Consider the following 16,488-nt stretch of genomic DNA (forward strand, 5'->3'; position numbering starts at 1 on the left):
TGGCAAACAATGTTTTATATTCATCAGCTGAAAAAAAGAAACTTTTCATATAACTGATTACACACGAGAAAAAAAAAAAATAAATAAAAAATAAATATGGGCTGAAGCAGGGGTAGTGCTGTCACATCACAGCAAGAAGGTCGCTGGGTCGCTTGTTTGAGTCTAAGCTGTGCTTGGCTCAGTTGGTGTTTCTGTGTGGAGTTTGCATGTTCTCCCTGTGTTTGTGTGGGTTTCCTCTGGGTGCTCCAGTTTTCCCCACAGTCCAAAGACATGCGGTACAGGTGAATTTGGTAGGCTAAATTGTCTGTAGTGTATGAGTGTGTGGTGGGTTGCGGCTGGAAGGGCATCCTCTGCGTAATAATTTGCTGGATAAGTTGGCGGTTTATTCTGCTGTGGCGACCCTGGATTGATGAAGGGACTCACTAAGCCGACAAGAAAATGAATGAATAAATAAATAATCACGGTTTTCTTAAATGCTTAGGCTGAATCAAATTAACCTTATGAGTCCATTGAAATTATGCTATGTTAAACTGACTTAAAACAGCCTGCGTAAATTCAAGTTAGAACCTGATTACTTAGTTTAATAAGTTGCAATGAACTAAAAACCTTCACTGTCATAAATATTTGCTGCTATAATCATATAATTTTGTAGAGTGCAGTTAGTTTATTCATATCATTCCACTTTGTTGTGGTCTTGTGGACTATCCTGTTATTTTATACTAAGAATGCTTTTACTGTGTCTTAGTAAATCTTTATGCAGGACTTCACACAATTACGTTATGTTGTCGCAAAACAAATTGATTTAGTTGTTTTTAGAAATTATAGTAGATTAGATATAAAACAGTTAAGTTATTACTAATATTATTTATTATTTCCTTTATTTAGCCAGGAGATCACATTGGGACAGTACTCTCTCCCTGGTCAACATGGCTGGCAAATTACAAAATCACCATTCATAAAAAGATCAGATCATAAAAAAAAAAAAAAAAAAAAACAAGTTCAACCCTAAAACAAAAACAAGAAAATAAATAAAAAAATAAAAAATAAACGATAAATAAATAAATAAATTAATTAATTAATAATAATAATAATAATAGTAATAATAATAATAACAACAACAACAACAACAACAACAACAACAACAACAATAATAATAATAATAATAATAATTTTATTTTAAATAAGTAGTTTGAACAAGCATTAAACATCTTTTTTCAATGTTGGTGTTAACGATCAGATTAATTAAAAATAAAATTTCACAGGCGAAAACGTTCCCTAAGTATCCATCTACCAAGTTTTCACACGTTCGGATCGCATATTCAACACCAGAATGCTGTCTAGGAAGGAAGCTCAGTAGGATTTGTGACAGCCCCAAAGAGGGGCGGAGGAATAACTAATACCCACAAATCAAAACACGATCCGCTTCAAGTTTTCTCTCGGTTGGGGAAGGAAATAGGAGTTTTGACATGGAGAGTACAAGTCACAGAGGATGACAACTTTTGACTGACATATGTTTTCAGGAATGTGCTTTTCTCCATCATGTCCAGATGATGATGGCCAAACTGCAGCTCAAACTTCTCTCAAGTGCTGGAGAAAGGAGTTTTCGTGTAAAAGAGAGCGAACCAGGATCCCTGTGCAAGATTGTTCGCTTTTATTAGTTAAAGTTTCGGCATTCACTTATTTTAAACGTACGCTTGAGTTGTGACAGTTATTGGATTTTAACGGAAACGTTCAGAAGGATTCGAAACTTAAAGTGAACTTTATTCTTAAGCTGTCAAGTTGGTTTTATCTGCGTTATAAAGGATAACATATACGCAAAAAAAGTATTGAATTTTACGGACATCATGCAGAAGTTGAATTCGGTGAACAGTATGAATTCGGAGCTCCAGCAGCGGCTGGCGGATAACGGCGGATCCGGAGAGGCAGCGAGGGAGAACGGCACGAAGCACATCCTGAGCCCCGCTGAACCTGTGGATACGGTTCAGTGCTCCAGCAGAAAGATGCTGGTTGGGCTGGACATCCTCTGTCTGCTCGTGGGTAAGAGAAAGAAAGTTGTGTGAGAGTTTGAAATAACTTTCATTGTTATGTTAATGACATAATGGCATGTCATTAGATCATTTGCAAAAGTGTCATCAAATAACTAGGTTACACTTCTTGGTTTTAGCATTAAGAAACATTATATAACGTTCTGCAGGTCAGTTCAAAGATATTTCATAACTTGTTATGCATTAAGGTTATGCCAAGCTGATGCAATTTTTTCCCACCTCCTCTGCTTCTATGCAAAGAAAACAATTCTAAAGCAGCACAACAGATTTATAGCAGGGCTTTAAAAGTTGTGCAACTACTTCATGTGTTGTCCTCACAATATATAACAAAAATGTTTCTGACGCAAACGACTTGACATGGGAACAAAGTCTCAAAAGTTGCTCAATCCAAATAATCCCCCTAAAAAGCCAAATCAGAGCTTAGAAAGGGAAAATAATAAGTTCATAACCTCTGCGCACGTGGTTTGTGTGTCTTCAGTTTAGAGTTGGCAGGAAAGTTTGTCCTGGGAAATTCAGCGTATCCATGGAAACAAGCAGTTCTCCAGAGAAAAGTGAAACTGCCTTTTCAGATGGCTCGAACCGCATGTGTTATTTACTTTGTTTTGGCTGTACTTTATTGTAACTTTCATTAAAAGTTAGAAAAAAGTGAAACTGCTATTTTTACTGTTACCACTACCTGATCTGATGCATAATTAAATGCTTTTTTTTTCTAATGAAATGCATTTGATTATGTCTGATAATGCCCTCATTTTGGCACTACAAGAACTGGGAAGGGTTTTGGTTCTAGGAATGCCATTTGAACGAACTACATTAGCACAGAAGGAATTGCAATGGCATAAGAACTGATCACAACAACAGCACAGCATTTTACACATTCAAAAAGAAAATGTCAGTATCATGTGTCATCTTTGTTTGTGGCGTGCCTTTTTTTGCCAAGCTGATATTTAGCACCACAAAAAGTTTATATATTCCGGCTTTTTGTTATTTCATTCACATAACTCTACATTTCAACTGTAGGCCAACATACTGTATGACACTTCAGAGTTCCTAATGACACAACCAAGAAAACTGTCTAAAGTAAATTAGTTTTTAGGGTACTGGTCCTGGTGGATGGTTCCTATTAGCGAGTTCCTATACAGTATGTGTCACTTCAGAGTTCCTAGTTATGCAACCAGGAAAATTGTCTAATGGAAATTTATTTTTGGGGAACTTTTTTCTGGTGGCTGGTTCCTTTGAGCTAGTTCCTATATGCCACTTCAGAGTTCCTAGTGACACTACCAGCAAAACTGTCTAGTGGAAATTAGTTTTTGGGGAACCAGTCCTGGGGGCTGGTTGCTATTAGCTAGTTTCTATAACTATATGTCATTTCAGAGTTCCTAGTGACACAACCAGGAAAATTGTCTAGTGAAAATAATTTTTTTGGGAAACAGGTCCTGGTGGTTAGTTCTTATTAGCTTGTACCTTTGATTATAATTCACTTCAGACTTCCTAGTTGTGGAATCAGGAAAATTGTCTAGTAAGAATTATTTTTGGGGGGAACTGGTCCTGGTGGCTGGTCCCTCTAGACCAGGGGTCACCAACCCTGTTCTTGGAGAGCTACCTTTCTGCAGAATTCTGTCCCAACCCTGATCAAACACACCTGAACCAATTAATAGTACCTAAAGCAGCAATTGATAATTACAAACAGGTGTGTTTGGTCAGGGTTGCAACTGAAATCTGCAGGAAGGTAGCTCTCCAAGAACATGGTTGTTGACCCCTGCTCTAGACCCTATAACTATAAGTCATTTCAGAGTTCCTAGTGACACAACCAGGAAAATTGTCTAGTGGAAATTAATTTTTGGGTAACCGGTCCTGGTGCATGGTTCCTCTTAGTTAGTTTCTACAACTGTTTGGTGCTAAAGCCCTTGCATTGACAAAATAAAATACCCACCCAATCTCACAATAATTTGTTACTTTTTGATAAGTTGTTAATTCGTATGAATTTGTTTGATCTTATTTTATACATTTAAATATGATTTGCTCATAGTTGTTGGGTTTAGAGGTGGGGCTTGTGGCCCAAGCCTTCAAATAAAAAACATAAATTTTAAAATACTTAAAATAGTTAAATTTCTTGGCTAACAATACAATGTTTTTAGTCATTTTGCTAATTATGGTAAGTTGGGGTTGTTTTGAAAACACTCTATAACATCAGCTCTTTCTGAAAACATCCTCCTATATTTATAGAGATTGTGAATTTTGCTGCCAGAAGTACGTATGGCTGCATTTTGTATTAAAAATTAATGATACAGGACGGTATAATGGCATTCCTGCTTTTCCGCTGTTACCAATTTGTTCAGTAGTTTGCCATGTACATCGGCAGACTTGAGACGCAGAGAGGAGTTGACTATGATGACCGGGTTACTATGTGACAAATTACAGTCCTAGAAAGTTGGTAAGACAAAAACAGAAACCAGAAAATAAAATAAAGAAGTAAATAAAAGGGTGAGAATGTAGTAAAATCTGAAAATGTGGTAAGGGCTTTTCTTTTTCTGGTTTGCTGTTTAAAACACTGTCAGTTGGATTTAGGTATTAGGTGGGCAGGTCAATCTGTGCTTTTAAAAACACTATTGGTTTTGTTTTGGGTAAGGAGGAGGGTGGGTCAGTCGATGAGTCAGTCTGTCGACAGCGGCCTCTGGTGGATTTACGCGATAACGGCAGGTGTGGATGTTAAGAGCAGGCATGGATGGCACCTTTAAAAAAAGTTTGAGGTTTGAGGTAAAAGTACATACACAGTGGCCACTTGTGGGTTTGCAAAAACAAAAACTGCAAAAAACAAAGCACCTAGGACATATTTGGCACTCTCCAGAAATGTATATAGGTGTACGTTTTCAGAATGAGCTTGGGTTGATACTGTCTGTACACAAAACATTTCATATATGCAAAAAAAAAAAAACTTTTTTGTTTACCATTGTACCATAAGCATACACTCAATGTAGACTACATGAACTAACCATGATGATTTAAACAAGTTATTAAAAATGGTAAAGTTTCCCCGCCACTACAAAAAAAAAAAAAAAAAAGGTCTTTTCATCTCCATTAAACCTTGAAAAATGTTGTCCCGGTGGTTTCTCTATGGATTTACTACATTTTACATTGCTGCTAGTAAAATCAGTGCACACCCCGTCTGTTTCAGACGATTTAATGTGTCACAACAACATTCACACTAAGGATGAGGGGATAAACACTTTTAATTATGTCTTTTTTATGTCGTTGCTTTTGCACTGCCAGATAGAACCTGTCCAGGCAGCCAGACAGGTTACAGTGAGTTTTTCACCAGTCTGACTGAGTGCAAATTACACAAATAGGACCTGCTATAGGCCTTCAGGTGAAAGTCCTTATCCCACAGAATCTGTTTTTAGAAAAGTGTAGTTATAGTAGTGTCAGGGAGAGCTTGAGGTTTCTGAGGGTAAATGTCATGCAAAGAACTTCCTTTGATTCAGGATGACTATCGTTTTACACCTCGTGATGCTACGCTCATGCACTCAGCAGTTTTGAGAACGCGTAACAGGATTCACACATGATTAAGAAGGAGCAGTTCATGTAACCTTGTGATGACAGACTGGAGAAAGTGGAGAGTGAGCAGAGAGGAACTGTGGGATGAGGCATGACTTGATTGAAGACGAGGTCATTTGTAACTGTTTGCTCCGGTTACCATCGTACACGTTTCCCTCGTTTAATGGAAGAGAAGTTTGTGGGACTTCCTTTTGTCATTCATTACAACTCTCAAAAAAACAAAACAAAAAAAAAAAAAAACAAAGGTACATGATGCAGATAATTTGTGCTGTATTCTCCTAACATTCTGACTTTTGATTTGGAAAAACATATTTATTTTGGATTCATACTTTAAATAAATAACATAACATATAAGTTACAAACATTTGAAGAATATAGTGCAAATATTCTAGTGAAAATATTTTGTTCCCCCACTACCACCCCCACCCAAAAAAAAAAACAAAAACAATTATTCACCCTCAAGTGGTTCCAAATCTTTCTTTATTCTGTTAAACACAAAGTAACATGTTTTGAAAAAAAAAAAATCTATTGATTTGCATTGAAATATCCCCAAAAAGAACTCTGACTTGACTTCCATAGGACAAACAAATTCTATAGAAGCCATTAGTTAGTTTTTTAGCCCTTTTCAGAAATATAAAGAAACTCATAAAGCTTTGAAACAAGTAAAATGTGAATAAATTATGGCATCATTTCATTTTATGTGAATTATCCCATTAAATTGTATTATTGTTTAATAAAAAACAGTAAAGTGAAATGAAAATTTTGCCCACTTAAGTAGGTTTTAACAGCATCATTATATGTAAATGATGACAGACTTTCTATTTCTGGGTAAACTGTCATTTTAAAGCATTATGTCACGTAAAATCCACGAGAATCAGCAGAATAAAAGAAAAGCAGCTTAATTCAGAGAAGAAAATGATTCACAGAATCAGACGTGGATCATAATCATTAACAATGAAAACAAATAAGTGACAGAAACTAAAAATATTGGGTGTTCACACAGTTCAAGTTCTCTTGGTCTGGACTGAAAGGATAATAACGCATTTACAGTAGGCCTGGTTCACTTATCACTCACACAGTCATAATCACTGAATATAAAGCTAAAAATATGTTAATTTTGCAGCAGAACACGATTCTGTGCTGTGCTAAAAAAACAGTCATTGTAAGCCAGTATATGTAGTAGGACTGGGGCCGGTATAAGATTCTGACGGTATGATTACCTTGGATAAAAATATCACAGTATCACGGTATTGTGCTCACTGCTCTAAATTATAATATTTTTAAATGTGGGTAAAAAACAAAACCTTTTTTCCCCTATCGAAAACAATATATGTATTTTTTTTTTTAAATGTATAATATTTTATTACAGTAAACATGTCAGGCTAATTAATTCAAATAAATTATTGACTTCTGCTGTCTTTGTTTCAAAAATACAGATTTCTTTATAATTTAAAACAACATCTTTGGATATCTTTTCAGCTGGAGATACTATATTACAGTAAATGTGGGCGGTTTTAAATCCTTGACTTTTCCAAAATGCGGTAAACCTTGAAAAGGGTTGTCATCCCATTCATAATATGCGGCCTAATGGTTTGTTTTTTCTTTGTATTTAATTTTTTTTTTTTTTTATCAATTGAGAACTTAGTTGTATAACTGTAAAATTTAAACTAAAGGAGTCATAACATAAGAATTCCTCCATTAAACACAAATAAAAAAAAAATCTGTTGAAAGGAAACATGTTTTTAATATCTATATTAAACTGTTTACATTGTAAAGAAATGTTGACTTAACTTAAAATTTAATGTAACAAAATTCAGGACATTTTTTTAGTTTACTCAACTTAAATCGAGTCAAGTGCAGTAATTGGGTTGAAAGATGAGTCAACTCAAAAATGTCCTGAAGTTTGTTGCCTTAGAACTTTTTTTTTTTTTTCTTTTTTTACAGTGTAGGTCTTAAGACATTAAAATGAAAAAAAAATAAATAAATTATATATATATATATATATATATATATATATATATATATATATATATATATATATATATATATATATATATATATATATATTAGGGATGTAACGGTATCAGAATTTCACGGTTCGGTAATACCTCGGTATGAATGTCACGGTACGGTATTTATTGAATCATTTACAGGAAAAAAAAAACTTTTGAAAATACTCCAAAAAAAGTGCCAAAAGTGTCAATGACATACAAATTAGCCATCTATCTGTAAGCTTTGAAACACTAACTTCAATTTTAATAACAAAAAAATATTAAACCATGTAAAAAAATAAAGTTTCAATTTAGTATTGTTGAAAACTCATCACATTCAACATTTAATCACTCACTCACTTAGATAGAGATGGGTTTAAAGGAAAATTATCATATAATTATAATCTGGTAAAAGCTGGTATCTCTGGGCATTTACAATGTCCCCTGCAACAGAAAAAAAACCCTCTCATTTGGTACTGAGGTTTCTGGAACAAGAGAGATATGACTTGGCCCAGGTTGACAGCAGTGGGGTAACATTGTGCATTGTCTTTCCCCCACTTGAGAAGACAAATCATGAGTGAGATAGAGGTCTCTTTGCGGTACAAGTCAATGTCTGAATCAATCTGAACAGTGTGCTGTGTTTCTGCAGTCCCCATGACTTTTATTAGTCGTATTCCCCAACTTGCAGGCACGTGCACACATAGGGCTCAACCTGTGCAGTGCACATGCCCTTTTTAGTCTTGAATAGAAAATGCCCTTCCAAAACGATCAAAAGTGCCCCCGCGACGCGACACACCCTCCGTCCAATCCAGCCCTTCAGTAGGCGCGCGACAACACCTCTCTTGAATATGCGCGCTCAACCCCCCCTCGGCGCTTTACAATACGCGCGCCACAACACAGCTGATCAGAACGCGCGCGACAGCACCGCTATTCAGCACGCGCGCGGCGACAACACCCGCTTTAGGTTCGATCATTTCCATCTTTTTTTCATCTCCGCTACTAGCAGCACACTCCATTTCCGCATTACTGGATCTGTAGCGACAACAGACCGCAAAGGATTATGGCCACGCCGGGGCTGATGGGAAATGAAGTTTCAGCTACGTCCCGTTCGCTTCATTCGCCTGAGCAAATTTTCTCAGGAGACCTATAGTTTTACCGAGTCATGCGACTTCGGTAATATCGAAAAAAATTAATATTGCGGTATGACGGTATTTACAATACCGTTACATCCCTAATATATATATAAATAATTAAACTACTGTTATCTTTTCTGTGTAATTAACAAAACTATGGTTTTGTGAAATGGGTGACACATGTCTGAATTATGTATTTTAAAGATCTATTAGTCTGGAAAACTTTTTTTGTGTTTAAAGATCTGATAAACCTCTCTAAAAGGTCTGCTGAGACATTTCAAAAAGATGCTTTAAATTTACGCGTAATGGGCATTTCACAGATGAGCAAATGCTTTAATAAATTTGTCCTCCAGATGTAAACAAGCATCAAACACATTACTTGTTTGATTATATTGTTTGGAAAGTATTTTCTTTATTCAAAGATCTGATAAATGTCATTAAAAGGTCTGCTTAATGAACAATCTAAATTTGAAACATCATAAGGGCATAATATTAATGTCAGAAAATTTACATGTATTAGAAATTTAGCAAATGCTGTTTGATAAACATAAATAAATAGACGTCTCTGTAATGTCTTAATGTACAGCAAAGATTTAAAGATCTGCTAAACAAAAAGATCTGCTTAAGGTCTGCTGTATGAATGCTCTACAATTGAAACTTCTTAAAAGCATACCTTAAATTTCTATTTAACATCAGAAAATTTACGTGTAATGGACGTTTCGCAGATGAGCAAATGCTTTAATAAATTTGTCTACCAGATGTAAACAAACATTAAATGAATAGACGTCTCTGTAATGTCTTGATGTACAGCAAAAATTTGAAGATCTGATAAACATCTTCCTAAGGTCTGCTGTATGAACACTCTAAATTTGAAACATCTTGTAAGCATACTTTAAATGTCTATTAAAATTCAGAAAATTAACATGTAATGGATGTTTCACAGATGAGCAGATTTTTTAATAAATTTGTCTTCCAATTGTAAACAAACATCAAGCACATTACTTGTTGTGATTCACAATAAAATGTATTGTTTGGAAAGCATTTTCTTTGTTTAAAGATCTCATAAACATCTTTAAAAGGTCTGCTGAATGAATGATCTAAACTTGAAACATGATAAAGCCATAATCCTAACATTAGAAAATTAACATGTATTAGACATTTTGCAGATGAGCAAATGCTTTAATAAATTTGTCTACCAGATCTAAACAAACATTAAATGAATAGACGTCTCTGTAATGTCTTGATGTACAGCAAAGATTACAAGATCTGGTAAACATCTTCCTAAGGTCTGCTGTCTGCACTCTAAATTTGAAACATCTTAAAAGCATACTTTAAATGTCTATTTAACATCAGAAAATTAACAAGTTGTCAACATTTCGCAGATGAGCAAATGTTTAGACAAATTTGTCTTGCAGATGTAAACAAACATCAAATACATTACTTGTTGTGATGTAAATTAAATTTCATATTATTTGAAAAGCATATTCTTTGTTTAAAGATCTGATAAACGTATTTTAAATGAACGTTCACTGATTAATTTGGTTTTCAGTCATCCAATCAAACACTGATTCATCTTACCTCAGTACACATTTCCAAAGTGTGATGGTCTGTCCCAGTTGTCCAAAGAAGTCGACAGCGCTTCTGGACACTGTTAACATAGGCAGCTAGCTCTCTGCAACTCTCACATGGTCGCCCACTGAAGCTAAGCAGGGCTGCGCCCGGTCAGTACCTGGATGGGAGACCACTTGGGAAAGCTGGGTTGCTGCCGGAAGTGGTGTTAGTGAGGCCAGCAGGGGGCGCCCAACCTGCGGTCTGTGTGGGTCCTAATGCCCCAGTATAGTGACGGGGACTCTATACTGCTCAGTGAGCGCCGTCTTTCGGATGAGACGTTAAACCGAGGTCCCGACTCTCTGTGGTCGTTAAAAATCCCAGGATGTCCTTCGAAAAAGAGTAGGGGTTTAACCCCGGCATCCTGGCCAAATCTGCCCACTGGCCTCTGTCCATCATGGCCTCCTAACCCTCCCCATATCATGATTGGCATATCATCACTCTGTCTCCTCTCCACCAATCAGCTGGTGTGTGGTGTGCGGTCTGGTGCAAAATGGCTGCCGTCGCGTCATCCAGGTGGATGCTGCACACTGGTGGTGGATGAGGAGATTCCCCCCCATTGTGTAAAGTGCTTTGAGTGCCCAGAAAAGCGCTATATAAATGTAACGAATTATTATTATTATTATTAGGGCTTCCTTTTGGCACAGTACAGCTTTATTTGGCATTTCTTCTAAATTTGAAACATCATAAAGGCATATTCTTAATGTCAGAAAAGTAACATGTAATATACGTTTTGCAGATGAGCAAACATTAAATAAATAGATGTCTCTGTAATGTTGTGATCTACATCAAAGATTCAAAGATCTGATGAAGGTCTTTTAAAGGTCTGTGAAATGAACATTCTACATTTTAAACACCAAAAGGCATATTTTTACTATCAGAAAATGAACATGCAGTAGACGTTTTGCAAATGAGCAAAATGCTTTTATAAATTTGTCTTCCAGATATAAACAAGCATCAAATAGATGTCTCCGTATTGTCGTGATGAAAGATTCAAAATATGATAAACATATTTAAAAGGTCTGCTGAATAAACGTTAAACATTTTAAAAATCACAAAAGCAGAGGCACATAGCACGAAGGTCACTGGATAAAGTCCCAAAAGGGCCATTTGGCAATTTCTGTTTGGAGTTTGCATGTTTTCCCAATGTTGGCATGGGTTTCCTCTGGGTGCTCTGGTTTCCCCACAGTCCAAAGACGTGCGCTACAAGTGAATTTGATTAATTAAATTGGCTGTAATGTATGAGTGTGTGTGTGAATAGATGTGTATGGCTGTTTTCCAGTACTGAGTTGCAACTGGAAAGGCATCCGCTGCATAAAACATTCTGGAATAATTGGTTCATTCCACTATGGTGACCATAAGGGACCAAGCCAAAGGAAAATAAATGAGTGAATGAACATTGGAAAAATAAATCTATCTTTAAGGTCTGAAAATTGACATCCAAAAGATATTTTGCAGATGAGCACACACCCTAATAATAAAATGCTATTGTTTATGATCTTGAGGCATGCTTTGTTTTTGCATTTAGATGGGTTTGGTTTTAGTTGTCTTTAGTGGTCAACGTATTTTGAGTGCCTGGGTTTGGACGCCAGTGTTTAGAAATAAAGCATATATAGAGCAGTCAAACCAGAGTTTGCCTGAATCAATGTAAACCTGCTAAGTGTGAAAACATCTTAAAAGCCCATCACACATAACATAAGTGTGACAGTATGATCTGCAATTGAGTACACCCGTGTTCATTTGAAATGCAATATTATATAACAAATTGGAGTTCAAAAAATTACTGTACTTCTTTGAAGCATGACAAAAGATGATTAAAATATAATTATTCAATTATCTTTTCATTTGAAACGATTACTAAAATGTCCTAAATATGTTAAAACATCCATCAATCAATAAATCAATCTTTTTACAATTATGGTTACTTATTTACATTAAAAAATAATTATCATTGAATGAATAGATTTACTGTGCAGACATACTGTCATTGTGTCATGTGTCATCAGTTGAATTTTGTGCAATGGACTAGTTTTCTATGTTCCATCCTGCAGTTTGGCCAGTGAACATTAATGTAGAACAAGCATGTGCAGTCATAGTATATTATTGTCAGCTATTTCTTCATAATATATAATATGTTTGCATTTGCTTTAAAATCTGATTTGATGAGATACAGTAAAATCTGCTACACTAACAGTCAACATATTAACACCTGCGACTCCACAACAATTAGTTCATACTGTATATTGATGCTTGAACAGTTAACAGCGCACAGATAATGAATAATATTTATTATCAGCCTATTACAAATTTTATTTCTAAAATGTATTTGGTTATTTATTAGGACTGAAAAAAGTCATGTATATTTGAAATGAAAAAAAAAAAGAAGTAAAAAACGTATGTTTCATATTATTTCAGACAAAGGAAAGCACCTTACAACATCTGGAAGTAAACAACCTTGTTATACTGTTGCGTAAAACTAATCAGACATTTTAGGAATGCATTCTATCACGATCACCACCAATCTACTTCTTGCAGATTGCCGATGAACTACACATATGTCACTGAACTGGACTACAAATACCTTCATGCACCTAACACACACCAGTTTCTGATAACCCCTGATTACACACACACACAGCTGGTAACTCATTATGGACTGATTTCCTGGACTTTATATTTACCTCTCACACACACGTTGCTGAGTCTGTTTTTCTTTGCCTCCTAGCCTGACCTTTTGTCTGTTTTTTTATTTATTTTTTTACTTTGTATTTTGGATTACCTTAATGCTACTGTTTGCTATGTCTTTGACCATTGCCTGCATGACTTCTCATTAAATAAACTGCAGGCGTATCCTCATCTCTGTTGTCAATATCCATACATTACACAAACAAGCAAAACATGGTAAAAATGAAAATGAATGTTTTATGCATGCTCATAGCAACTGTCGTTAAGTGTAATTTGCTTAGTGATATCATTTTAAATGCAAAGGTGAAATTGTTTGAGACATCTTTGTTATGATATAATTCTGGACATTTAAAGCACTTTAAACATTGTGGGGAATCTCCTCATCCACTGCCAGTGTGCAGCATCCACCTGGATGACGCGATGGCAGCCATATTGCACACCACACACCAGCTGATTGGTGGAGAGGAGACAGAGTGATGAAGCCAATTATGATATATAGATGGTTGGAAGGAGTCTGGACCTCGGTTTAACGTCTCACCCGAATGACTGCGCTCACTGAGCAGTATAGAGTCCCCGTCACTTTACTGGGGCATAAGGACTCACACAGACCACAGGTTGGGCAGCTTCAGTGGGGGACCATGTGAAAGTTATAGAGAGCTAGCTGCCGGCTATATAAACAATTCATCATAACCTGTCTATGTCATGACAACTTGACATTAGAAAACAAAAGCTGTCATAAATCTGTCATAAACATGATTGTCAGGAGGCCATTATAATGGTGTCATGAATTTTATAACAGCATTCTTTTAACAGCATTTCTTGACCTTAACTACAGTTGACTGTGTCTTAAATGTCAAAAAATAATAATGACTCTGTTTTAAACAATTATTTGACAAATAATTGGCAGTTTTAATGAGTAATTCGAATGACACATTTAGTTTGTTCTACTTAAAAAAATGATCAGAAAAGGATAATTCATTCATTCATTTTCTTGTCGGCTTAGTCCCTTTATTAATCCAGGATCACCACAGTGGAATGAACAACTAACTTATCCAGCACGTTTTTACGCAGTTGACGCCCTTCCAGCCACAACCCGTCTCTGGGAAACATCCACACACACTCATTCACACTCATACACTACGGACAATTTAGCCTACCAAATTCACTTGTACCGCATGTCTTTGGACTGTGGGGGACACCGGCGCACCCAGAGGAAACCCACACGAACATAGGGAGAACATGCAAACTCCACACAGAAAAGCCAACTGTTTCCCTTTCATTTGCAATCCTCAAAACTGTCATATAGCGATGCGTGACTGTCAGCTAACGCGCTTCATAGTGATAAATAGACGCTGTTTCCCAAACGGATTATATATACGCAATTTGAAGCGAAGCAAAAGTCTGGGTTCTTTAGCATGGTGGGCATATCCCTAATTTTCACATCCCAATGTTGACAAGTATGGTGTGAACACCTGTTCAATCCCCTTTTAGTGTGTAAATCTGTTGCTGACTTCACATTTTCTTATGTGTTGTGTTGATTTTAACACAGGCTCGTTGTGAAAAGGTACCCCCATATACATTACTGGAGAGCACGAGTTATGTAGCCAGAGCTACGTATGGCTGCATATTGTCTTTAAAATGAATGCTACGGGGTGGTATGACGTGTTGCTAGCTACTGTTTCGTTTTGCGCTACCAGCTGACCACTTACTTCCGTGTGGATGGCTTTTTTACACTGTTAACAGTTTGCCCAGTAGCTCACCATGTACGTCGCAGAGAGGAGTTGATTGTGACGATGGGATTCAAGTCTGGCAAAAAACGGTTCCAGAAAGCACATAAAATAAAAACAAAAGATAAAAAATTAAGTAAACAAGTGAATAACCTGAAAATGTGGTAAAAATCAGGCGAAGCCTTTCTTTATCTGTATTGCTTTTGAAAACAATGTCGGTTGGGTGTAGGGAAGGAGATGATTTGGTCAATCTGGTCAATTTTACTTGAGTAAAAATGTCCGCAAGTGAGTTGTTACCCAATAAATAGGTATATTGTTCTTTAAATTTGTCTGTAGCCAACCATACTGAAACTGTGACCCCAAAACTGTCACACATACTGAACCAAGAGTAGGTTGAACCCAAGTTATTTAGCGGTTAGCTCAGAATAACATACTTTATAATGTTACGACTGATTTATCAGAAGTGAGTATTTTAACCGTTAAATACTATTAACTAAACACCAGTGTCTTTCCTTGTTTTTCTCTATGCTGGCTTAATAGCTGTCGACTAAATGCTAAAGTGTTGTAACTGATTTCAGTTTGTTGTGTTTCAGTAGTGAATAGGCCATTCATGCCGCAGCATTCTGATCCACTTTTAATAAGTCCAACAAAGCTGGAATAAGAGCAGCTTTGAGCGGATCTGTTTGAGAAACTCTTGCTGTGCATGTGAATGCGAGCGGCCGACGGCATCAGCAGCGGAAAACAACACTGCAGATTGTTTACAGAGGCGCTGAGACACGCTGAGGCGATCGATCACACACTTGGCTCCGCTTCTCTCCAACTCTTTTGTCAGTACATTCCACTCGGCCGGGCTACAGTGCAGCGAGGAGGTTTTGGAGAAATGCTCGCCCCGGAGATATGCTTCAGTACCTGTGGCTTGAGCAGGGTCAAAGGTGAAAGTGTGAAGCAAAGTTCACAGGCATACCTGAGCAAGCTAAAGCAAGCAGAGCCACAAGGATGTATACATGCTTTTAGTGTAAACAGACTCGGTTTACATCCGGTCTTTAGATGGTTTTTTAGAGATTGCAAGTGTTTGGATGAAGCTCTGGTACTTCTACCTTGTAGTAATTCTTCAAATGGGTCGATTTGTTACATGCTTTGGGACTTTATTTGAGATTATCCTCTTTTTTGTGATGATTGTTTAGTGCTGCAAACAAGATAGTAGTACTATGTAAAACAAACACTAGCTCTACTGTGATATTTAAATTCTTTTTCAAATTTTTCCCATGTCATGTTTCATTAGGTTAACTAGGCAAGTTAGCTTAATTAGGCAAGTCACTGGACAACAGTGGGTTGTTTTGTAGCCAATCAAAGAAGAAAACAAAAAATCAAGTTGTCTTAATTTGTCTAATAATATTGACCCTGCATTTATGTATACAGTTGAAGTCAAAATTAATAGCCCCCTTTAAATATTTCCCAAATGAGGTAGGAAATTTTCACAGTATGCCTGATAATATATTTTTTCTTCTGGAGAAAGTCTTATTTGTTTTATTTTGGCTAAAATAAAAGCAGTTTTTAATTTTTTTATGAACCATTTTAAGATCCGTATTATTAGCCGCTTTAAGCTAATTCTGTTTTTGAGGGTCTTGCCTAATTACCCTAGCCTTTGTCTTTTTAACTAAATTAAACTAGTTAAGCCTTAAAATGTCACTTTAAGCTGTAAATACTTGTCTTGAAAAATATCTAGTAAAATATTATTTACTGTTAT

The 16,488-nt window shown here is 36.2% G+C and overlaps 1 protein-coding gene across 4 annotated transcripts in view; it reads left to right on the forward strand.

Moving 5' to 3' along the window:
* The first annotated feature begins 1,426 nt into the window (after positions 1-1,426).
* Positions 1,427-16,488, forward strand: part of ppap2d (phosphatidic acid phosphatase type 2D) — a 65,224-nt gene continuing 50,162 nt past the window's right edge. For 3 of the 4 annotated variants that reach the window (XR_015479854.1, XR_015479855.1, XR_015479856.1), the window contains exon 1: positions 1,427-2,037. Coding sequence is in view for 1 of the 4 variants with exons in the window: in NM_001079978.1 (NP_001073447.1) it covers positions 1,845-2,037 (193 nt within the window). In the remaining 3 variants the exon portion in view is untranslated. 4 annotated transcript variants of the gene reach the window in all.

The sequence above is a fragment of the Danio rerio genome, chromosome 3 (genome assembly GCF_052040795.2).
Source record: "Danio rerio strain M-AB ecotype USA chromosome 3, GRCz13ab, whole genome shotgun sequence".
Classification (NCBI taxonomy): Eukaryota; Metazoa; Chordata; class Actinopteri; order Cypriniformes; family Danionidae; genus Danio; species Danio rerio.